Raw genomic sequence first — 23469 nt, 5'->3', positions numbered from 1 at the left:
TTTTTAAAGATCTGCAAATGAGATCCCCTTCCGGCAATTTGGCAGCTGTGGATATTGACTTTAACGAACAACTAAATCAGGTTCTTAATAAATGAAAGCCTTTCTCGTCGAGCGTGTTGGAGTGGTGGCAGGAAGTTCATGTGCGCTGCGGCTGGCCTCTGAATCACCGCCTGTAGGAAGATAGATGGTGAGGGAGGAGGAGGAGAAGTCGACATTTTGACCCCGGAAAGACGTGGAGAGCATGGCCTGAATGTGTGATACAAACCAGTGGGACTACAGAGCATCTCCAACACGAAATAAGACATCCAGAGTCATCCATCGCCACTGAGCGCATCATTTTGTCGGGTCAGAGCCTGAAAATATCTCCAAAAATCTCCTTTTTTAAGAAGCTTTTTTTGCCTCCTGCGTGTCACCGTGCGTCAGGCGAAGGAGGACGAAGAGGAGGAAAAGAAAAGTAAGAAAAGTGGAGAAGGGGAATTACAGAGGGGCCGTCGGGGAGGGATATTGAGTCATGTGGTCCATGTCCACCCGTGGGAACGAGGGAGGAGAGAGGGAGGAGGGGGACCAGAAAGAGGAGAAGAGGGGAGTCAAAGCCTCTTTCTCACTCCCTCATCGACCGTTTGATTTCCATCACAGGATCTGGACAGAAATCAGTGCAGTCGAACATTTCCTGCATCACAATGAAGGAATCCTGAACTTAAAGCTGCAGAGCCAGTCGATAACAAATGAAACTTTAAGGAGGAACGCACCAGTTCAGCATCGCGCTCTTAGAACAACGTCGGACTCACGAAAGGATCAAAATCGATGCAGCACAACCGGAGATACCTACACACCCACATTACCCATAATGCAACTCCGCCAGAGACAGTTCAGTCGGAGATTTTAGTGTCCAAAAGGCTCCAAAGAGCTGCAACTAACAGCCATTTAGCAATAAATGAGATACTTGTTGAGTCTGTACAACGTCAGAAAGCACTTTAAAAAGCCAACTGTGGTTTCCCAACAGCCCAAAACACAAAGATAATCCTCTTAAAGCGACAGAAACAAGACGAAAGCAACAAATCTTCCCATTCGGGAGCCATCAAGAGTTGGTATTTTGCTGCTTGAGCAAATAACTGTGCTGGTTAATTTACTTTAATATTTCACTTCTGTGACAACTCATGACGGAGTTTTTGTTGTTGTTGTTGTTGTTGTTAAAGATGGAAACAAATGCAGGAGAACTTTTCTACTCCAAACCTTGCACTTACATTACCCACAATGCAACTCTTTAACCAGCAGCTCAGTCTGGGATTCTGCTGTGTTACGCTAGTAGCAGCTAATCCAACTTTTCTGCAACTTTTCCCACGTAATTTGGACTGTAAACACGCTTTGATGTGTAAAATTGGTGGACTGTCCCTTTAAGAGATCTGTAACACTGTTTTATTAAAAAAAGAACGTAACGCATGAAGTCACGTGAGAACTAGCTCATGATACATTTATTTAGCTTTTTTGTAAACGATGAAGACAATGAAGGTCATAAATGATACCAATATAAAAACATTGACAAAAGAGAATTTCCCGCTATGTCGCCACCTGAACATTAACAGCTCCCACGTCAAGTGAATGCACCATAAAGGTAATAAGCAATGACTTACACCTGTGCAGGAACATTAAACACACACACAGGTGACAGCCTTTAATCCAGGTGATGACAGCTTCACCTGCGTTCGCTGCTCTGCTTCCTGGTCTGCGCTGGTCGACGCCGGTGTGGAACTTGGCGGCTCTCCGATGAAACGTTGGACGTCTCCCTGTTTGATTGATGAGTGTTTATGAAAAGTGAAAGCCCTCGCTGCACTCCGCCTCTCCAAACCACAGCTTTACGTTTAAGGCCAAAACAACCAACTGATGTGCACATTTTCTGAAACGCAAAATGCATCACCCACCGAGCTGGGTCGCGCTGCGTCTTCAGGCCACTCCCACTTTCTGATGTCATGGCAGGTGTGTTTCCTTCACAGCTGACAGGTGAATGAAAACACCTGATATCACTGAATGGGAGTTGTCCGGCGGTGAAAATGTGCTTATAAACTCCAGCTTTCTGGAAACAGACTCGAGGAGGAACGTTTTATTACGACAGACTTCAGCAAAATCTGCCTTTAAAATCAGCTCGGGGTCAGAGGAAGAATGCGGTTTCCCAGAGAATTAAGCTGGAAAAAGGCACCGAAAGAAAACACTTAACTCTGGTTCCCACTCACATACTTGGGATACTCCTGCCACACTCAGGCTGCCGAGAGAGAGCGGCAGGAAATACAGCCGGAATGAGGAACAGGGCGCTGCGGAGGTCAAACTGCTCAAGTTCAGGCCTGAGTGACAGCTTCCAGGGGGAACTGGACGTCGCTATCAAGACGCCCTCTTCCTCCGTATCAGCGCAGCTCTTCCCCCCCCCGCCCCGGGTGGAGGAAGCCGGCTCCAACCCCTCCGGCGCTCCACCGTGTCGAGGCCCTGCAAGCAGCTCAGGAGATCCGACTCCTGAACAAACTGTGGAAAAAATCCCCTCATCCAGGCCGTCCAGGAACATGTGTTTCAGCGTGGCCTTATGCAACTCTGACCGAGCTCTGGCAGGTGGGGGGGGGGGGGGGGGGGGGGCTGTCAGCGGCCGTTACAGGAGGGAAAGCACACGTCCACGAACGAGGGAAAAGAATCAGACTTTTTCTCATCATTACCGATTTGAAATATAGAAACTCTGGACGATTTTGTCTTTGTTTTCTAGCGTGGAACTCGTGGATGTATTCAGAAAACTGAACGCTGTGTTCAAAGATGGCTCCTCATTCGTGCTCACGCAAGTTGCTCGAACCGGTTAGCATTAACCGGCGGTCCACGGTCCACATGCACCCATGAATTCAGAAAACGCTGCAGATGTCCATCCAGAGAGTGACCCTACATGATTCATAGCTCACCCCTTCTAGAGAATCAGATCAGTCTCCACCTCCATCCTCTTTACCCCGTGGAGCCTCCATCACACCCCCCAGCTTTCAGGTGATCGTTCCCTGACCGGACCGCAGGAGGTGGAATCACTCAGCTTATCACACTGAGTCTCAGACTGGGTGTTTTTCTTTGCTTTTTGTGGAGATAAAGGCTCGTTCATTTGGTTGTTCAACTGTGGGTTTTGTACTGAGCACCAACTGAGAGCTTCTTCTAGTCGAGCATCTGGTCTGCTCAGAAGTTTGGTGTCACTTCCATCAAATAATCTCGAGCTAAAACGTCAACTTTATCGCAGTTAAGCATTAAGCTGCTTTCAGCTCCTCGTGTGATGCGTGTTCACGTGTTGCAGGTGAGACGGCGTCGACCTGCAGCGTCGAGCTGAGTGAAAACTGAAATCTGAAAGTCTGAGCTATGAGAGTCAGAAGAGGAAAACCCCGATGGTTACGCCCTGCTGCTCTTTGGGGGAAAGTTGGATCAATGTTTTCCATCTTTGCTGAGACAGTAGGACGCAAAAGAGAGAGAGAGGTGGAGGAGAGAGGATGATGATGAGAGACGAAGGCCCGGGCCCAGCTCTATTGATTGTTTAGCTGTGTGCTCTGCCCACATGTTAGTGATACAGTCACACAGAGCCCACAGAGACTTCAGACAGGCGAGAGGAGGGCGAGGATGTTTGCATCTCACACACATGAACACATGAAATGCTGCACACGCACGCACGCACGCACGCACACACACACACACACACACACTCGGTAAAGTAAACTAAAAGGCGAGCAGCGTTTTGTTTTATCTTTCATCCTCTCCTCTTTCCAGCTCTACATCTGGTCTGCGTTTAGAGGGACTTTCTCTTATCATGCTGTACGTGCATACACACACACACACACACACACACACACACACACACACACACACACACACACACACACACACACTCGTAAACTCTTGTTCGCAGCCACATTCACTTGCTGACTCTTCAGCTTTAACGCAGACGGAGAGAAAGCGACCTGCAACACGTTTGTCAGGTTTGCGGCCCTGGTGCAAATCTCCCATCATGCATCTGGGCTGCATCTTACCTGTACTAACACACCAACACAGCAAACATGACTGACAGCTGCATTGAGTACTGTTGTGTTGTGGTATTGATTTCCGATTGAACAGCATCGATTTCTGTTGTTCTGTGCGATCGTTCACATGATTGATTTCTATTGTGAGACGTTCAATGACTCGTTGAAAGCTGGAAACAATGAACCTGCTGTCGACCGCACGGCGACCTGCTCTCAAAAAGCCACATTCAGACTATCTGACAGCAAGAGCACAAGTTTTTGATTCAGTGGAAGTTTCTCCTTTAAGTTTGTGAGGATCAGCACGACGAACCCTGTGTCCACACAGGACGCCGCGAGAGCAGCAGCAGCAGCTTCGCTCCTCCATCTGTCCACACAGGACGCGTTCAGGCGCAGCGCTGGGTGTAGGTCCCAGCATCACTAACAGGAGGCAACACATAAACGCTGGAGTGGAAGGAAATAGACCTGAAGTGTAAAAATATGCGTTAATGCGCAAATAAAGCAAGTTAAAGGTGAGCTGCTGATCCATCAGACTCACCTGAAGCCGATCACACGCCATCATTTTTTAAGTTTAGGAAAAATGGCTTCGAGAGCACAAGGCCAGAGCGCGACTTCTCCATTTAAAGAGCAACACTTAAATTAACTTCAGCTCTGAAAACTGGGTTTGAAAACAAAAAGGAAAACTCCTTCATATGCATAAAAACTGTCTTCACATTCAAAATGTGACTGTCTCACCCCAAAACATGTCCCCGAAAATGACTCTGTAAGTAGATGAAAGTTTTCAAACTTCTCCTGAAATGTCTGAAGACACATAACAATGCTCTATAATAATGTTTTTTCTACAGGCAGCTTCAATTACTTCATTGAAATTCCAGAAACGATGAATATGTAAACATTAACTTGACAGCTAGAGACAAGACGTCTCCTCCTTCGCTCTCAGTGTTTGTACGCTGGAGGGTTCAAGCCTCCTGCTGAACCACGACTGGCTCTGTGGTGTCACAGGTAGGTACACCTGTTAAACTGAGATTTAAAGGGAGAAACTTCAGCAGGTGAGTGTGGAAACATCCTTCTATGGTTTAACAGCACAAACATCCTGAATCCAGAAAAACATTTCAGAGCAAAGACTTCCCACTGAGCTTCATCCTGAACCTGAGCTCAGGTGCTTTGACCCACTTCAGCTCACTTTGAGTCCAAACCTGAGCCATGAAGTCTGCACGGGTTAAAGAGGAAACAAAGGACAGACAGCAGGCCTGAAGGAGGTGACAGGTAGAGCGACAAAACTCCAAAACACGCCTGACATCTCTGCACATCAGACGGGTTCACATTCCGCTCTCCGCACCCACAACGTGCTGCGTTCAGGAGCAGCTGGTAAACCAAAGACACGCAGGTCACAGTTACAGAAAGTTCCCTGGTCAGAAAAAAAGGTGATGCTGAGCCTATTTAAGTCATTTTAAGTTTGAAAAGTGCCAAACAGAAATACATCACATCAATTCCTGACAGGCTCACGCGGTCTCCACCCCGTAAACGTCACACGTTGCTGATTAATTCAGGTTTTACGTGAAATGCCAGCGGACTCCAAACACCTCTGTGCATCATCATAAGAGTTCATGTGTAAGAGTCTTGATTTCCTGCAGCAGCAGGACACCAGCTGACAATAACAAACCCTCCAATAATAAACCTCCCGCTTACTCACACCCGACAGAAACGTCAAGCTGGGCCGCGCAGAGCGCAGTGGTGCCGCTCAGCGTCCGCAGCCACGTTGAGTCATGACCAAAAAGCGCACATCTCTGCGGAGAAGCGTGAATTCAGGCCAAAATCCCAAAGTTTACCACCACTGACTGAACTCCAGCAGGCTGAAGAGCTGCTTCAACTGTCCTGCTGCAAGTGCAGGCCGTGCAAAGTGACTCCAGGTGCGCGCGTGTGTGTGTGTGTGTGTGTGTGTGTGTGTGTGTGTGTGTGTTTAATGAAATGGATTTTAATTTCCTCTTACTTCTCGGTGGAGGCTTGCTGGCCAGATCCGCGACGTGCCTCTGCAGCCGGACCACTCTGCCCTCCAGCGCGCCGGACCGGTGGCACACGGACACCAGCTCCCCCTCCAGCTCCTCCAGGATGCTCACCGAGTGCCGGGACAGATCCGAGAGCTGCCGGAGCACCGAGCACAGGGTGAAGCCGCACACGTCCACCAAGTCCCCGAAAACCTCCGCCTGCTGCCGCGGACGCGCCTCCCGCAGCCTCCCGCCGTCGGGCTTGCACACATCTTTCGGAAGTATCGTCCGCTTGCAAAAAGGCATGATTCCGAAATAACAAACTCCGCAGGTTGTCAAGTTATATCCCCGTGGTCCTTCTCCCTCCGCTTGGCGCACAGACGCATGCTACGAGCCCTCCGGGAGGAAAAAGTCCGCTGCCGCTGGAGACGCTTGGAGCGAGTTGCGCGTCGTGCGCCCTCATTGTTTTTGACTGCGAGGAGCTTTTCTCGGTTTTTTTCGGTGGAGAGGAGAGACTCAGCTGCTGCGAGGATTCATGTCAAACAGGCCAGTCTGTAACACACAAAACATCCGGTTTAACCTTTCAAAATTAAAGCCGGAATTCAAGGTTTTTTCCCCACATAGTCCAAACTGTCTATGTGCCAAAATGGATTTGAGCGTTAATTATGAGGTTCTATCAAACTATATGCACACTGACATATAAGATGAAAGACTACACGAGGCCAGAGATAAACTTCACTGTGTTTTAATCATGTTGAATCTTGAAAATAAAACACAGACTGCAGTAAAAAAAATAAAGGTAAAATGATTAGATTTGCTTTTTGTTTAATAGGTTGATCATTTTTCAAAGTTAAATTATATATTTTATATGCAGGCCGTTATGATTCCGCTCACTCACCCTGGAAACTGAAGCACACTGTCATTGTAATTGATTTTAGTTTAATTATTAATGGTGCACTATTTTATAAAGTACATTTTGGTGACAATTTTGGACTCCTTTTGTTGATTTGGAAGCCTCATAATATTCTGTACGTGCTTTTATTTTGGAGACAACTAGCCCAGCATCAGACGTCACCTTGTCTGACTTGACGGCGACACGGGGCGCAACAGTCTGGTGTTTCCTGAGAAGAAGACCTGTCTGGAGGAGGAAGAGGGGACGGAGAGAGATGGAGGAAGAGGAGAGGAGAAGAAAGACGAGGAGGCGAGGAGGAGAAGGAGGAGTGGAAGTGTGGAAAGAGGAAGTAGGGGGATGGATCAACTCTTCTTGGGGAGTCCTTCACGCGTCACTGTGCGCGCCCACGTGTATATTCGCGTGCACGTGTGTCAGTGTGGAAGAAAATGAGCAGAAGTGAGAGAGAGGCTGCAACTGTCCACATACTTTTGTCCACTTCTGGGAAACAGTGAGACGCCTGGGTGTCCACATACTTCTGGCCATGCAGCTCAACATTTCACTCTGCTAATGATCAAGTTTTTTCTCAGTCTTATGTCAGACACTGGCTGCTGCACGACAGCTAATAAAGCGTGTTTGAACTTCAGCTTGAGAAAGAAAAGAAAAGAAAGTCGTCCGTGGAGGCTTCAGGGTGTAAAAACGAGGCCGATTCAAACAGCCGGCTTTGGAAATGAGGAGAAGAAGAACCAGAGGAGAGAAATTCCTGAGTGCCAGACAACATGGAGCGCTGCAGCCCCCTCCTCCATCTTTCTTTCTTTACTCTATAAACTGAGGACAGGTCCAGGCCTCCACTCATATTTCCAGATGGAGGAGCGGTGCATGAATACATAACACACGTCGAAGGCCGTGCAGGATCAGAGGAAGCAGTCCCTCCGTCCAAACCCTGGCTTAACAAGACCCATTTCTAACATGATTTCTGCATATTAACACTGATTCACAGGGGGATTTACCCACATGTGTGTTTTTCTACTACTTTTTCTATTTCCCTGGCTCTTTTGAGCTGAAACTGAGACTAAAGTCTGTTTTTGTGTCGAATTACAGAACACAGAAGAACGAAAAGTTGCCGCCTGAAGCTTCAGGTCATTGCAGTTGTGCAGCACCGACCACAGATTTTCATATTTGTCCTTTTAACTTTTTAAAAACACTTCTAAAACTTGAAGCTTTGGTTGCAGCGGTGGCGTCTGCAGGTGCTTCTTTGAAAAACTACAAATTTAAATCCTAAAAATCGACGCAATAATCACTCGTCTCAAGAACAGGATAAGCATGGTTACCAAAGGCCGATTCGCTGCATGTGAAACTTCCACATCTGTCATTGTTCTGATATGCCATGAGTTACCCATTAATGTTACATCACACAGCACAGTCACAAGATTATGATTTCACCGCGCCTCTCGCACATGTGCAAAGGGAGGTTTCTCTTTTCCTGCTTCTTCCACAGCCCCTGAACGCACCCCAGCCCTGAGCCAGATCTCTCTGGTCAACCAGCATGACCAAAGCCTCTGTGAGAGGATTCTTTGCGTCCCCACAAAGTGACAAGTGCACGGCTGGGGGGGGAGGAAGCGAACGCCTCTTTCGGCCTCACCTCTCAGGCACACATGACGTGGCCCCCTGGACTCTGAGGAGATGGGTGGAGGAGCTCCGCCCTCCCTCTGCGGAGCTGTTTGCTTCACAACTGTTTTCCCCAGCCGGCTGCTCACATCCTCTGCTGTAAATCTCACCGTCAGCGTGTCCTCTGTTCACCTCGTCTCATGGGGAGTGACGCACGAATTAAGAGTTTAATTCCAGAACGAGGTTTGAAGAATCTAATTCTTCCTCTGTTTAATCTAATGATTGTGTTCATTTGTCTTCCGCTGGTATTTTCAAGGCCTTTCACACACATGCTAATGATTCAGCCACAGTTTGGTTTGTACATTAGTGATATCTGAGCGTTAACGCTGAGCCAAGATGGCTGCCACAGTTACACGTCAAGACGAGCTGATTGAAGAAATCCAAGAAATACAATCAAAAATACAATCTTTATCTAATTCTGCTAAGTTAACATGCTAAACTTTCCAAGCTAAATGTTGGCGTGTTAGCGTCTATTAAGAAACATACAGTAAGAATCTACTCATGTAAACATATTGGCACGCTAAATGTTGCACGCTAACTTACACGCTAGCATGATAACATGCCGAGCCTGTTGTCTTACTGTAAGGCACATAACACGTGCTAAAAGGCCAATGGTGCTCATGATAGAATGCTAACATGCTAAATATTACATACCAAATGTTAGCATGATGCTGCCTACAGTTATGATAATAAATACACTGACATGCTAAATATTGCATGCTAAAGTCTGACCATGTTATCATACAATGTTAGCATGCTAAAGCTAAAAGTTTATATTTTAGCTTGTTGTTGGCATAAGATAACGCACATGATAGCATGTTAACTGCACACAACTGAACATGAGTATATGCTCATTTAGGAATATTAGCATGCTAAATACTAGACGCTAACTTCAACACCAGTGTGATGTGGAGTCTGTTATCATACTGTGACACATGTAACAATGCTAAAGCGCAGAAAAGATGATGCTAATGCTCAATGCTGCCATGCTAAATATTGCAAACCATTACCATCATGATAGCATGCTGATGTCAGTATGTTAATATGCTAATATTAATGCTAACAATATGCTAAGCCACAATTTTTTTCTGGTGTGTAACGAGCTTTATGTTAAAATTAGCTGAATACATTTACTCAAGTACAAATTTGAGGTACTTCTTCACAAGCTCACTTGAAAAATACCAGATATTGATCAGTAATCGAATCAGCTGCAGCAAACAATATCTGCTCAACGCCCTGTCTCTTTTGTCTTTTGTGTTTGAGACAATCAGGACATTAATCGCTCTGACCTTTGACCTTCCTGTTGAGCTGCTTTTCAGAGAGATTTTAAACCAACATCCAATATTTAACGAGACTAAATGAAAAACTGAAGAGAATTCTTGAGGAAAAGATGAAAAATGAGCAGCAGAAATGTCTTTTTTTATTCCTCTTTTATTATTCTGTTCGCCGTCATGCAAACCCTCAGATTCAGCAGCCTGTTTGTGGTATTTATCTCATTTTGAAGAAAAGTTATTTAACACTTCATCTTTGAGCATTTTCTCGCAGAAGAACTTCTTGATTTACTTCACTGTCGTCCTCTTAATCATCTCGTGACACCCATGCTCTGCGTCTCCGTCAGCTGGAGGACGCACAGATCTCCTCCTGCAGCTGGAGGTGGATTTACAGCGCGGTGACGTCTCAGCGCTCCTCCACAACACTTTCCAGGACTCTCCACTTTCTCTGGAGCTTTGTGAAAACTCCCTCTTCTCCAGGCCCGCGAAACCCTCCTCCACCCCCCCAAAAAAAGCACATCTGGCCATCAGAGCGCCCCCTGGGCCCCCTTTAGAAACCCCTCCCAGACGTGAACTTGGCCTACCTAAATGTTTTTGTTCATGCAGCCTGTGTCTGTCTGACGGAGAGGGGGATGGAGAGAGAGAGCGAGCGAGGAGGAATTTCAACATAAACGGCCTTTTATTGACACAATTGAAAACATCAACATGAGAAACTTATGAGAGACAGAAGAGAGCGAGTGTGTGTGTGCGTGAGTGTGTGCGTGAGTGTGTGCCTGAGTGTGTGTGTGTGTATGACAGCAAAAATGCTAACATGAACTGCACAAGCGGCTGGAGAAAGAGCGAAGGGGCGGAAGGGAGCGTCCACATGACATCATCTGCACCGTTGCCATGGCGCTCCACTAATCATATCAGTGTTGTCATTTTGGCCAATCAGTTGCCATGGCAGCCAACGTGTCACTCGGTCAATTAAGCGGCGAGCTCATCAACAGATCATCCACAATAGGTCAAAGCGGTTGTCCAAAGCCCGCCCTCCCGCCAGCGACCCCCACTGTCACCGAGCCAATCGGCCAATCAGCCGACAGTCAGTCAGGCAGTCAATCACATGGAAGCAATTGATTAGAAACAGCTGTCCTCACCCACTCTCCCCCTCCTCCTCCTCCTCCTCCTCCTCCTCCTCCTCATATGACTGAGTTCATTGTTTGAGCAGCTCAGCCCGCCTCCCCGCGCTCCACATTCACCTCCATTATTTTGCCCACTTTGACTCCGTCTCCTCTCACTGTGACGACTGTTCAGTCTGTCTCCGTCTGCTGTCCGTCCTCGCTTTGGTTTGTCTCGCTGATGCTCAGACCCAAAGCAACTCGTGCAGGTGATCAGTAGTTTATTTCAGAGGCTCCAAAGGTGAATCTGATTGGCCACGTACGGTGGCTCTGAGAGCTCAACATGCTGCAACAAGGAAGTTTGATTCTGTGTTGATTTGGCGCCCCCTGTGGACACAAGCGGTAGTATTTCCACCAGCTAATATGGCTAGCATTTGTTTTAAATGCTATTTTCTTTTTAAACATGTTTGCAGGATGTAGATTAAAAGGGTAAAGCATCTTTTGTGTCTCTGACAGTTTAATAACTGGAATGTGGCGATGGCGAAACAATGAAATCTTTGTTTCGGTGCCGTTCATAAGCCGAGCTGATGCTTCAGTAACAGACTCAGTAATAGCCTCGCCTCGCTGCTGCTGCTCGTTTGTTGTCAAACTGGTTAATTTCCTTGTGTTTCGTCTGTTTGTTCAGCTGCAGAGCATTAAGTTTGCAGCGAGCACTCGAGGCCTCTGTTGACACAAGATTAATAATGTAACACCAAGGAAATACTACAAAATATTTATTTTTCAGAATGCTCTCTGATTGCTCTTTTTCTTGTGAAATGCTTCTCCCTCATCACAGGCAGACTTCACTGACTTTTAAGAGGTCAAAAGCCGAAAAGGTTTCTTTTGGAGTGTGTCGCTCCATAAATCCATCATGAAATTTGTCTGTCGAGTCCTTCCTAACTTCTTCCAAGCTAGTTTCAAACTAATGATTACTGTGTTGTGTCCTTGAATATGTAAGGAATTTTTTAGCTAATAAAGACTTTAAAATATGTAAATTGGTTGCTCAGAAGCAAACATGTAAACAGGAAGTGACAGCAGCATCATGTGCTGTCACATAATTCCCTAAAATAAGGTTTAGGGGCTCAAACAAGACATTTAGCCTTCAGCTTTAAAATGTGGGTTTGACTTTGTTTTACTGAAGCTTGTACTGCTCACATATCGTTTATATTTAAATATCAATGTTTGTGTTAAATTTGGCTGCGAAATTATAAGGTTATCACAGGTGGTAGCTGTCATGCTGGTAGCCCCGCCCCCGATCGACTCAGCGGCCAATCGTAGACTCCCCAGTAATCATACATTTGACAAATTGTTTGATATTCAGGACTTGAGATGCTGTAACATGCAGGACTTTGACGTCACCTGTTCGAGGCCCTGAGCGTCCCGCTGATGTCATCTTTGGGCTGAATCTTCTCGTGTGTGTTTTCCTTGAAAGCTGAAGGACAAAAATACATTTTGGCTGCTGAAATACTTTCCAGACAAAAGCAGTTTGACTGTTAATGAGCCTCTGGTGTGAACTTTCAGCGACTACAAAGCGTGCAGGACGGATGCATGCGGTAGATACATGCATGGAGGCTGAAGGCCTGTTGTTTCCTCTGTTTGATGTGAGTCTGCACAGTTTAACGTGTGTTCAACATTTTGTTTCATGTGAGTCTGCGCAGCCACCCGTCACCGTGTTTAATCCTCTGTGAGATAATTCAGCGTATTAGTTTTCTGCTCTTTGAGTGGATGTTTTCCTCCAGTTTCCTCTGCAGCTCACATTTCTTTTGCTTTTCTCACCATCCAGCCGAACGCACTTCAAAGCCTCAGTGTGACTGTGCAGCGTGTGTGTGTGTGTGTGTGTGTGTGTGTGTGTGTGTGTGTGTGTGTGTGTGTGTGTGTGCATGTGTGTGTGCGCGGGAATCAAACATGATTGTTGCTCCGCTCACGAGGGGATGCAGAGCAGGACCAGAGCAAAGCATGCGCCTGGCGAGTCTCACATTTCAAATGTTCAAAGACTGCGTTTGTGCGTGCGTGCACGTGCGTATTTGTTTACAAGAGCTGGTCTCAGGCCAGCGGAAACGGGGACAAGGCTGCCACTTTTGATTTGCTGGTGAACCACAAACCCTAAAAGCATTTAAAACGTGCAGTTTGATCTCGCCGCATTGCCTCACGCGCAGGTCTGTTTACACGGCAGCCCTGAGGTCACGTCAAGGTCAGAGGTCAGATGATCTGCTCTCGGTTTGGACCTCAATCACAATTTCTCTCACCCAGTGAAAACCACAAATCTCCAAATTTGGTGACTTTGAGTGTGAATTTTCTTCCTCCTCCTCCTTCAGCTAAACAAAGTCTTTAAAAAGCCTCTGGGATCAGCTGAAGCTGCATCGTCACAAAGCTGAAAACAGCCTGTTTTTCTGAGCTCGTCACACTTTTTGGAGATACGTGGTTCTCACAGGACACACACACGATGATCTCATAGAAAATGATGCATCGCTGTAGATTAAAGCACCAACAGGATATAAAAGAGTTCACATGAGCTCAACCTGAAACATCTACAGCAGGAAAACGCAGCAGAACATTTTACTACAACATGAGTACTTTTACTTACGTCATGTTTTGACTGCAGGGCTTTTACTTCAGTGTGGTAGTAGTACTTCAGTATGTGATCTGAATACTTCCTCCTCCACTGCTGCATCCTGGAATAGAAGAACAAAACACTGACAGGGAACGTTTTACTGCAGCGTGAGTACTTTTACTCCTCACGCTTAAATACTTTCACTTCTGTTTTGTAAGGATTGCAGTGGAGTATTTTCACACTGTGGTATTTAGACTTTTACTTCATTAAAATACTTGAATACATGAGACACACTGTCCTCACACACTGTCCTCGCATCTCCCTGCCAAGACTGATGGATTAATGTACTGTACAGGGTATCAAAGAGCAGACGGTCATGAGAGCGAACGTTACACACACACACACACACACACACACACACACACACACACACACACACACACACACACACACACACACACACACACACACACACACACACACACACACACACACACACACGCCGACACACAGGTTCCTGCTGTGTGTGTTGTTATGGTATGAATCATGTGTTGGGAGTGGAAGTCACGGGGGAGAAGGGCAGCGGTGATCTGCACGCATGCACACACACACACACACTCACACACACACTCTCACACTCACAGGTGAATCTGACGGCCAGAACTGGATTAGTCACTCACACACACTCTCTCTCTCTCTCTCTCTCACACACTCACACACTCACACACACACACACACACACACACACACACACACACACACACACACACTGAGGTGGTGTGTGCCAGGCCAGGTTTCTGCAGTGCAGAGCAGGCTGTATCCCAGCAGTCGCCATATGGACTGGTACTGAAGTCAGAACACAGAGAGATGATGGAGGGATGAGAGGACGGAGGTAGAAACCTATGTCAGGAAGGAAGGATGATGAGGAGGGAAGGGAGGAAGATTGAGAGAAAGATGGCAGCTATTTCCAGAAGGGATAATAATGGAAGGAGGGCAGGGAGTGGTGCAAAGAAGGGTGGAGAGAGGGTGAGAGATGGGAGGTATTTAGGGAGGGGTGGAAGGTAGGAAAGGCCAAGAAAGAAGGGAGCTGAGGGGAAAGATGGAAGAGAGAGGGAGGAAGGATGGAGAGAAGTAAAGAAAAGGACTATTTTGGGAAGGATGGTAAGGAAGGAGGCGAGGGTGGTTGAAAGGAGAAGGGATATAGGAAGCAAGGAAGGAAGGAAAATAATAAAAAGGCGAATGGAAAGAAGGATGGAAGGAGAAAAGGAGGGATGAGGCAGGAAAAGAGGGAGATGTAGGAAGGATTGACCGATGGAGAGAAGGGAGGAAGGGATCTAGGGAATGAGTTAGAGAGCAAAATAGGAAAGGATAGAGGGAGAAATGAGGAAAGAAATGTTGAAAAAGAAAGGATAAAAAAGGAAGTAAAGAGGATTCAGGGAAGGAGAGAAAAGATGAAAACTATGGAGGGAAGGAAGAAAGTGAGGAAGACTAAAGGGAGGAGGGAGCTAGGAAAAGAGGAAGGGAGCCAAATCATGAAGGGATGAACGCAAAGAGAGAAAACGATGGAAAGCATTTAGGGAATGATGGTAGGAAGGAGGAAGGATGTGAGGAGGAGTGAGCAAAGAGGGGATTTAGGAAAATGTAGGAAGGTGGGAAAGATGAGGGAATGAAGGAAACTGGGAAAGATAATGAGAGATGGAAAGAAAAAAGTAGGAAGGAAGGATGGTAGGAATCAATGAAAGAAGGAAGGACAGAGGGAAGGACAGATGGGAACTGGTGAAGGATGGAAAGTAGGAAACAAGAGTGAGGGGAAGAAAAGGATTGAGAGGAGAGAAAAGGAAGAAAACCATTCAGGGAAGGAAGGAAGGTTGAAGGGAAGAGGGATCTAGGAAATGAACATAAGGACGGAGAGAGGGAGAAATGAGGAAAGGAAGAATGAAACAGAGGGATGGAAGGCAGGAAAAAAGGAGAGTAGAGGGATTAGGAGCATAAACAGATGGATGCATGCATGACGGGTGGAGGGAGAGGATGGAGGAAGTTACCAGCCGGAGACCTCATGGAAAAACCTCCCGTATGGAGGAATTAAAGGGACGGTTCACCCAAAAATGTGACGTAGTTTTACTGTCATCCAGACAAAAATCAGACCTTCACACATTAATTATATTAACTACTGTACTGATCTGGAATATTCCAGCTATGACGGAATAATTATTAGTTCAGTGTTTACGTTTCCTGCTGTGAGAACTTAAAGCGCCATCTGTCAAAAAGGTGAACTGAAGAAACTTACAGGCTGCCATGTTTAAACAGCTTAATTTAGGCCAAAAGACTACAAAACCCACCTTCAGAGAGCTGTCAGCTGTCATGACATCACTTCCTGTTTTCAGAGTTTAAGACCTGGAAATGAGGACTTCGTGACTTTTCGTCAATTAAGATTAAAAAATACTTTTTCAGTGCCTGGATGCGCCGCTGGTTGATGCTTGACATCAGTGAAAAGGCATCTTTTTAAGTCAAAGATGAATATTTTCTCACTTTGTTTTTTCGTGTTTGCTTTCATATTTCCGAGACGAATTTAGACAAAAATAAGCAATTCCAACATTTGAGGTTTCAAACGTTTCAACTGAAAGCAGGAAAATCACGTTTAGATTCAACATTTCCACTGCAAGAAAAACAAACAAGACCTGGGATTTTTCCTAGGATGGTGAAGGAATGACCTGAATGGTTGGGTTGGTTAGGAGTAAAGCAGGTCAATCCTTCACCATCCTAGGGGACAAAAATGCCACCTCCCGGACAAACGCTGGGATTTGTAGTCTTCAAATGTGTTCTAATTTTTCCTGCACTCCGTCTCTTTCCTGCTCTAGTCTGAGAAGCCCGATGAAGAAAACACAGAAACAAACCGAGTGTTTTGTAAATAACAGTTTATTTGTCTGTTCGTGGCCACTTTAGCTGCTGCCCTGCTTGGCGGCCAGCCTCTTGTCTCTCTCCTCGGCGATGGTCAGACGGATTCCCTTTCCTCTGGGCAGGGACACCCACGGCTTGTTGCCCTGGACACAAAGAGAGGACGGAGAAAAGAGTCGTTGGTTAATGTGCTGATCAGAGGGGGCAGTTCATATTTACAAAAACCGATGAGGCTGATGAGGGAACACATTAAACACATCGTCTTTGTGCTGTTTGTAATATGACAGAGGATTAGCAAGTTATCACATCCTGCTCTTTAGATGTTTTAAACAGCGTTTCTGGAATCGCGGTTTTGTCTGTAAATCAAGCTGTCGAACAGGTTTCTGCTGAAATCTGCTGAACATTAACTTCGAGGAGATGAGCCATTAAAAACATGGCTGCAAGGATCTCAAGACAGACGACGGTGTGACGACGTGTCGAGCTCTCTCGTGGCCAACAGAAGCTCGACCGTGCTGACATTTATCTGCCAGCTCTTCAGCAGCAGGTGAAGACGAGTGCCAGGCCGAGGCCGTCGAATAAATGTCACGCGGCACCGAGACAACGGCGCCGCTGACAGCTCGGGTCACATCGGCGGCCAAGTGAGCGGCAGGCGGCGAAGAGACAAGTTTTACTACAGAGACGCTCCGGGCCAGGTCCTCGTTAATCACTTCATGTGTTCCGGCTACTGACAAGATCAGCAGGAGAAAAACTACAGTTTTCACTGAAGGTGCGTGACAGTCAGGCGGTCACTGTCGACTGACTCGTCTCGCAGGTTTTTTGTATTAACTCCTGCTCTTGATGAAGCCACGTGCCTCCACTCTTTCTTGGCCGTCCTCTCTTGTGGACGTTGGCCGTCTTCCCGTCCATCAGGAGCACCTGCTTCCTGTTACATCTGTCAGACCTGAGCAGCGCTCTCACTCCTGTTTTTTATGGCCTATTTTATTATGTATGTTGGCATCCTGCGCTGCGCTCATTCAGTCATTATTTCTAGTGTAAACAATACTTTCTCACGGCACACTCGGTACTTATTATGAAATTAGGATGTATTTTTGCTTTGTTTCTGATGGGCATGCACATTATGCTTCAAGCAAGCATCCGCCTTAATGGAGGTTTTCAGCTCTATAAAGAGTCGACTTGCGGTGCAAAGACGAGGTTTTAAAGATGGTTTTCTGAAGACGTGGAAACTCTTCAGATCGAGATCTGCTTGTCAGGGAGCTCAGAACTTCTTAGAGGAATTGGTAGTGTGTTTTCATCGCTGATCAAAACCAAGAAATGTCATCATCGCTCCAGAAGTCTGAATTCTGTCTCAGTCGAGACAATAAAATATTCTGTTTGGGGTGGATTCTCCTTTATAGCGAAGAGGATCGTGACGCGTCGTCTGCGAGCACGTCCAAACGCATCGCCGCTCTGGATGAGCTCTTAGCTGTCAGGCTCCTCATAGACCACAAGAGTCCTGCGTGTCCTCACCTTGCCGATGACGAAGATGTTGGAGAGCCTGGTGGCGAAGCTGTTGCCGGTGCTGTCCTTGACGTGAACCACATCGAAGGAGCCGGGGTGACGCTCCCTGTTGGTGATCACACCGATACGCCCCAAGTTAGCACCGCCGGTCACCATGCACAGGTTTCCTGGAGGGAGCAGAGGAGGAGAGTCGTGTTATTGAAGCATCAGAACGTAAAGTTCTTCATCCTCAAAGAGCCGCAGCTCCAGCAGCGAGAGGAACGTACCAGTATCAAACTTGATGAAATCTGTAATCTTGCCGGTGTCCAGGTCGATGCGGACCGTGTCGTTCACCTTGATGAGGGGGTCTGGGTAGCGGATGGTGCGGGCGTCATGGGTCACCAGGTGGGGGATTCCCTTGGTGCCGATGAGGATCTTCTTCACCTTGCACAGCTTGTACTGCAGAGGAAGAGGAGAAAGGTCGAAGGCAGTTAACGACTGAAAACACATTTTACAGACGAAACAGCAGATTATGCTGAAAATGGAGCATTCTTAAGTATATTTGACTTCAAGCATATTCCTAACTTTGAAAACTGTTCAAATGAAGCATTTTCCAGACTTTGAACAAACCCTGTGGACTGGAATCAGATTTCATAGAGAATCTCATTACGCCGTCAGCGCGCTGAATCTGACGAAAACTTCAATCTTTCATCTCGATGTCAACTGCCAGCGACTCCGCCTCGCCAGTCTGCTGTTGTAATTCCTCTCACAGTCGAGGATTTTCACCAGATTTGACCGAGGTTTTGGAGATTAAACCGGTTTGAAACACCATCGGCTGCCGCTGCTGATCTTCAGCTTTGGCGGGAGGCAAAAACCAAATCCTTAAAGCCCGTCTCACATGCCGATTACACCTGCTGGATCTGCAGAGACTCTGCCGCAGCTCAAAACTCAGCCGGGAAAACAAACTCAGGCTCTGAGTCACGGAGCAAGAACCTGCTATTACTGACTGTTTTAATCTTGATTATGACCTCAAACTTTGACCTTTAGCCTCCGGTTCATCCATGTGATGGGGAGGGCACACTGAAGGAAGCCTTGTTCCCTGTCTTCTATGCTCACTTCCTGTTTTCACAATAGTATTAGACTGTTGAGGACTCGTCAAACAGCACCAGGGCGTAGACTCTTCTCTAAAGTCAGGATGAACGATGAAGGACGCAGGACTCACCTTGGCCTCCTCGGCGGTGATGCGGTGGACGGTGAAACGTCCCTTCACATCATAGATCAGACGGAAGTGCTCGCCGGTCTTCTCAATGCTGATCACATCTGGGTGAGCAGAAACAATACAAGGGCTTAGTCTTTTCATTTAACACGTAGGTGGAACTTAAAAGATAAATTCAACACTAGGTTCAACCTACATGCACTGGAAGTAGTTACACAGCTAAAACATTTCTGTACTCCTGAACTTCCTGTCAGGATCACCTTTGCTCCCAGTTGATGCTTCGAGGGTAGCTGTCATTCCTTCACTATGATCCAACACTGTTTAACTCCCATCTTGTCAGGCCAATTCAACCCACCAACGACGAGCCACATACTTAGAAGACAAAAACACCTTTCCACCGCTCCTTCCTGTCTTACTTTAACTTTCAGTCCACTCCTAACCTTTAGCATTAGCTGACTTCCTTCTCGAGATCCCAATTCACCATCGCAGAGTTAAACTAAGACCATAAAACAGAGGAAGCCAAGAGCATCGTGTCACATTTGAGGACGAACATGTGAAAAACCCTCATCAGTTCATTCACAGTGACTCAGATCAGGTTGAGGGGTCAGTTTCTTTCCAGACAAGATTACATGAGAGCCAAATGTGGATAAACTTATTTCCAGTTTCCTTTTGGTTCAAGTTTCATCCCACAAGTGCTTTGAATCACTGAAAGCCTGAACACTGCACCATGAAACACAGATGAAACATTTATATCGTCAATTTAGTTCGAGTTATATTTGAGAGAAACCATGAGGACAATAAAGCACTTCATATTCAGAGAAAACATCCATGTTGGAATGAAATCCCTCCTCTGCTTCAGGCCCAGAGCGAGCGAGTGTTTAGCGTGCAGGTATCTAAAGAGGCCGCGGTCATCGTGCTGCGAAGGCGTCCCTTGGATTTGGAAATTAAAAAGCCACACCTCTATATGAGGCTGTTGGCCAGCATCAAGGTGGAAAGAAAACTGAGCGGGTGACAAATCTGAGAGAGGCGTGACTGAGAGAAAACATCAGCTCGTCTGCTGAAGGCCCGCCGATACTCGCTGCACCGCCATCACTGAGGAATATATAATATAATATAAAGACGATGAAGAGCTGAGAGTTAAATCTGAAACGAGCAGCAGAATTCAAATATTTTTTATGCCAAACAAATAATAAGGTGAAGAAGAAAATCCACATTTGCATCAACAACCAACAAGGACAAACCCTACGTTACACAGAAAATTTATCCAATAATCACTAGCTCACTTCCGAATGACGACATCCCATCAAAAGACACGTATGCAGGAATCAAACCCACAACCAAATAACTGGCTGCACTCCATCCCTGTCTGGACCATAGTGACTCAATGTTTGAGCTTTCAGACAACCAATCAGAGGACAGGACCAGATCTGAAGAAACAGACACGCAATGAACAAAAAGTGCCAGGTGATGTTCAAACCGACAAACTATTTTCAAACTTCCTGAGAAACTTCATGACCGACGCTGAGAAAGGACAAACAAGGTCTCAAATTTAGTGAATCAAATTAGAAGCTGCTAATGTCAAAGTCACACTTCCTGCCGCACGCTGAGCATCCCGACTGGGAGACGAATGTTTACTCGCCGGTGAGAAAACTTGACAACAAATCAGAAGTGTTCAGGTGTAATGGTGGGAGCTCAGAACTTCTTAGAGGAGTGGTCGTGTAGTTTCAGCTCATCGCTGATCAAAATCACATGTTCATCATCGCTCCTTCTGCCTCCAACGCCTCGACAACCGTCTACAGCTCCACTTAAATCTATGACGCATTAGCCATAAAGCAGCCAAACTAACCACAATCTGTGGATAATATCTGACTAAACATTAGAAAACAGATCTCACAGCAGATCTGAGCTGCACTTCAAGCTCCAAAGTCATCTAATAAGTCAACTCACCCATGAATCCAGCAGGATAGGTGACGTCGGTGCGGACCTTGCCATCGATCTTGATGAACCTCTGCATGCAGATCTTCTTCACCTCGTCCCCAGTCAGGGCGTACTTGAGGCGGTTCCTCAGGAAGATGATGAGGGGCAGGCACTCCCTCAGCTTGTGGGGACCGGTGGAAGGACGAGGAGCCTGAGGGAAGAATCATATTATTATCCTCATCATCGTCGCCATCGTGAGGGATGGCTTAAACCTATTTAACCCTTAAATCTCTTATGCAAACAGACACACGTCCTTATAAATGCAGAGGGTCCTATCTCAACTTAGAGGGTCCTATCTTAACTTCAGATAATCAGCAGTTTGAGCTTTTATTTCGATTGTTTCTATAATGCCAAGAGCTGCTCTGAAGCTGAACAGCAGCCTGTCAGATGTTAACAAAGGGCTGGAAAACAGCCAAAGCCAGAGTTGTAGAAATACAAGCAGCTATAGCTGGTGCTCCTGTCCTAACAGACACATTCATCAGGGTGATGGTTTTCAACCGGCCCAGTTTGTGCCTCTCACAAACCATCATGGAGTCACAGAGCTAAGCATGTGTTTAACTGAAGGTTAATTCCCTGATAATGACGAAAAACCCAAGATTAACACTTGGCTCTGTTTTATAAAGTATTTTCAAAAGTCTAACAAGCTGCCCGAGAACTGGTGAACCAGTTTCCCCAAACTGCGATTACATCCCTAATCAAAGCCACTAACGACGTCTGAGAAAGCTGCTTTTAAGGCTGAACTGAACAGTATATACTGTTAACCTCCAGGTTTTACACGACAAACTATCCCTCAGCAGCAATCAGTTCATGTGATTTTCAATGTGATGCTTTGCTCTTTATTCTGAGCGTGATTAAAGTGCATGTGAGGCACAAACTGGCCAAATGCAAACATACACAGTTATATTCAGATACACGTATCATCCATGTGTAATATGATAAACCATGAGCGAACAACGCTGTCTATGCTGCATACAGACCTTTAGAGAGCATTTTACTCGCGCTCCCGCTAAATATGTCTCCTACAGTTGTAAGAATAATTGATAAAAAACAAACTAACCGACGTAATCTAAATCAATGCATGGACTCCGGAAGAAACGTTACTTACGAACACTCCGGTGAGCTTGTCAAGCATCCAGTGCTTCGGCGCTGCGACGCGCTTCAGGTGCTTCTTCGGTCCTCTTGCCTGGAGAAAAAGAGACCCAAACCGGTCAAATAACGGGACGAACAACCGGTGGTGGCCGTATGACAACAGGACAATAAAATGAACAATGTATTGCGAAGCGGACACTGCTGGAAACCCCGCTAACAGAGACCACTCCGTCCGTCCGGTTAGCATCGAATGCTAACATGCCGCAGAAATGAATGCCGAATAGCGCAACCGGCTGCGGCCTAGCCAGACTAACATTATCGTTATACGTTTAACAGAAATAACATATTAAATATTACACATAACCCCTATACGATGCTGTAATCTAGGTGTACAAAGTATCGCTAGCTGATATTTGCAATTACGTAAGGCAATTTTCCATTTATTTAGCATGCTAACTGCGTTAGCCGCAGTCAAGCTAACGAACCGTGGGTGATAAAACCCAAGTCAGGTTAGGTCATTTCAAATCATCCATAAAGAGCAAGAATCGCTGCTGTTGGTTACAATTTAGACATCTACCATTTTATAAGATGTTGGATTTCAAACTCGGACGTATATGTGTGTGATAATACAACAGCAAAAAGTGATGTTTAGTGATTGTTTCAAAGAGGAATTGTGAGGGAAGCCTGCTCACCATGTTGGAGTCTGCGGGGAAAAGGACCTCTCCTTTTCCGGTATTGAATGATAAGGCGGACTACGGCAGACTGGGAGGGACAAAAGTGCTGGATGTCGCAAAATAAATGCTGTAACAAAGAACCACAAAAGAAATCAGGGCAAACAAATTGCACTTGAAGGAATATAAATTTATATATATTTCTGAATAACTCTTACAAGGAGCTATACATTTCAACCAAAAGATTTATTTTAGTAAAAATAATATTTTACCTGCTAAATTGATATTTCCAAAATGCTGAGATAAAAGAAATAGGGGGAAATCAGAGCCTCCATCAAAAGCACATTATTTATGCAAGCTTACAGAAATATGCGGCATATATGTCACTGGAAGTGCCTTTTTAAATTCACTGTGTCATTTTCCATCCATTTGATGCTTGTGGATTGAAATAAAGATAGCACCATCTTTGCACAAGCCACAGATTTGAAATATCCCGTGTATCCTCCATGTGGCCCTGCTGCTGGCGCGTCTTTCCCTGTGTTTCAGACTGTCCTGGTCAGGAAATGCCAGTGTCGCCGTCAGAGCCCAATCCTGTTTACACTTATGGAGATAAAACTCCTCCTGGGTCT

General features: G+C 46.0%; 2 protein-coding genes and 2 non-coding genes across 4 annotated transcripts in view; all 4 read right to left on the bottom strand.

Moving 5' to 3' along the window:
- nhsl2 (NHS-like 2) overlaps positions 1-6533 on the bottom strand; it is a 122337-nt gene extending 115804 nt beyond the window's left edge. Inside the window, exon 1 of the mRNA XM_070993060.1 lies at positions 6007-6533. Coding sequence (XP_070849161.1) covers positions 6007-6307 — 301 coding nt within the window. The 5' untranslated portion in view covers positions 6308-6533. The remainder of the gene's footprint in view (positions 1-6006) is intronic.
- Positions 6534-16414: 9881 nt separating this feature from the next.
- On the bottom strand, positions 16415-22893 carry rps4x (ribosomal protein S4 X-linked). Its single transcript, XM_070993070.1, has 7 exons — positions 22862-22893; positions 22186-22263; positions 21051-21231; positions 19110-19207; positions 18175-18346; positions 17918-18075; positions 16415-16557 (listed from the first exon to the last, which is right to left on the bottom strand). Exons 1-7 carry the CDS (start codon positions 22862-22864, stop codon positions 16456-16458), a joined length of 792 nt encoding a protein of 263 aa, XP_070849171.1. The 5' UTR covers positions 22865-22893; the 3' UTR covers positions 16415-16455.
- LOC139351865 (small nucleolar RNA SNORD61) lies at positions 17663-17735 on the bottom strand. Its single transcript, XR_011603606.1, has one exon. It is a non-coding gene; the product is annotated as a small nucleolar RNA SNORD61 (small nucleolar RNA).
- LOC139351866 (small nucleolar RNA SNORD61) lies at positions 20792-20866 on the bottom strand. Its single transcript, XR_011603607.1, has one exon. It is a non-coding gene; the product is annotated as a small nucleolar RNA SNORD61 (small nucleolar RNA).
- Positions 22894-23469: the final 576 nt, after the last annotated feature.

Source organism: Chaetodon trifascialis, chromosome 23, assembly GCF_039877785.1.
Source record: "Chaetodon trifascialis isolate fChaTrf1 chromosome 23, fChaTrf1.hap1, whole genome shotgun sequence".
NCBI lineage: Eukaryota > Metazoa > Chordata > Actinopteri > Chaetodontiformes > Chaetodontidae > Chaetodon > Chaetodon trifascialis.
The sequence above is the reverse complement of the archived record's forward strand: the minus strand, read 5'-3'. Positions and strand labels throughout refer to the sequence as shown.

What these genes read in the sequence shown, in the direction of transcription:
- rps4x (XM_070993070.1), bottom strand. An exon ending in ACAAGCTCACCGGAGTGTTC is followed by an intron (nt 21,232 to 22,185) that starts GTAAGTAACGTT and finishes TTCTTCCCTCAG; the next exon opens with GCTCCTCGTCCTTCCACCGG. An exon ending in TTTCATCAAGTTTGATACTG is followed by an intron (nt 18,076 to 18,174) that starts GTACGTTCCTCT and finishes TGCTCCCTCCAG; the next exon opens with GAAACCTGTGCATGGTGACC.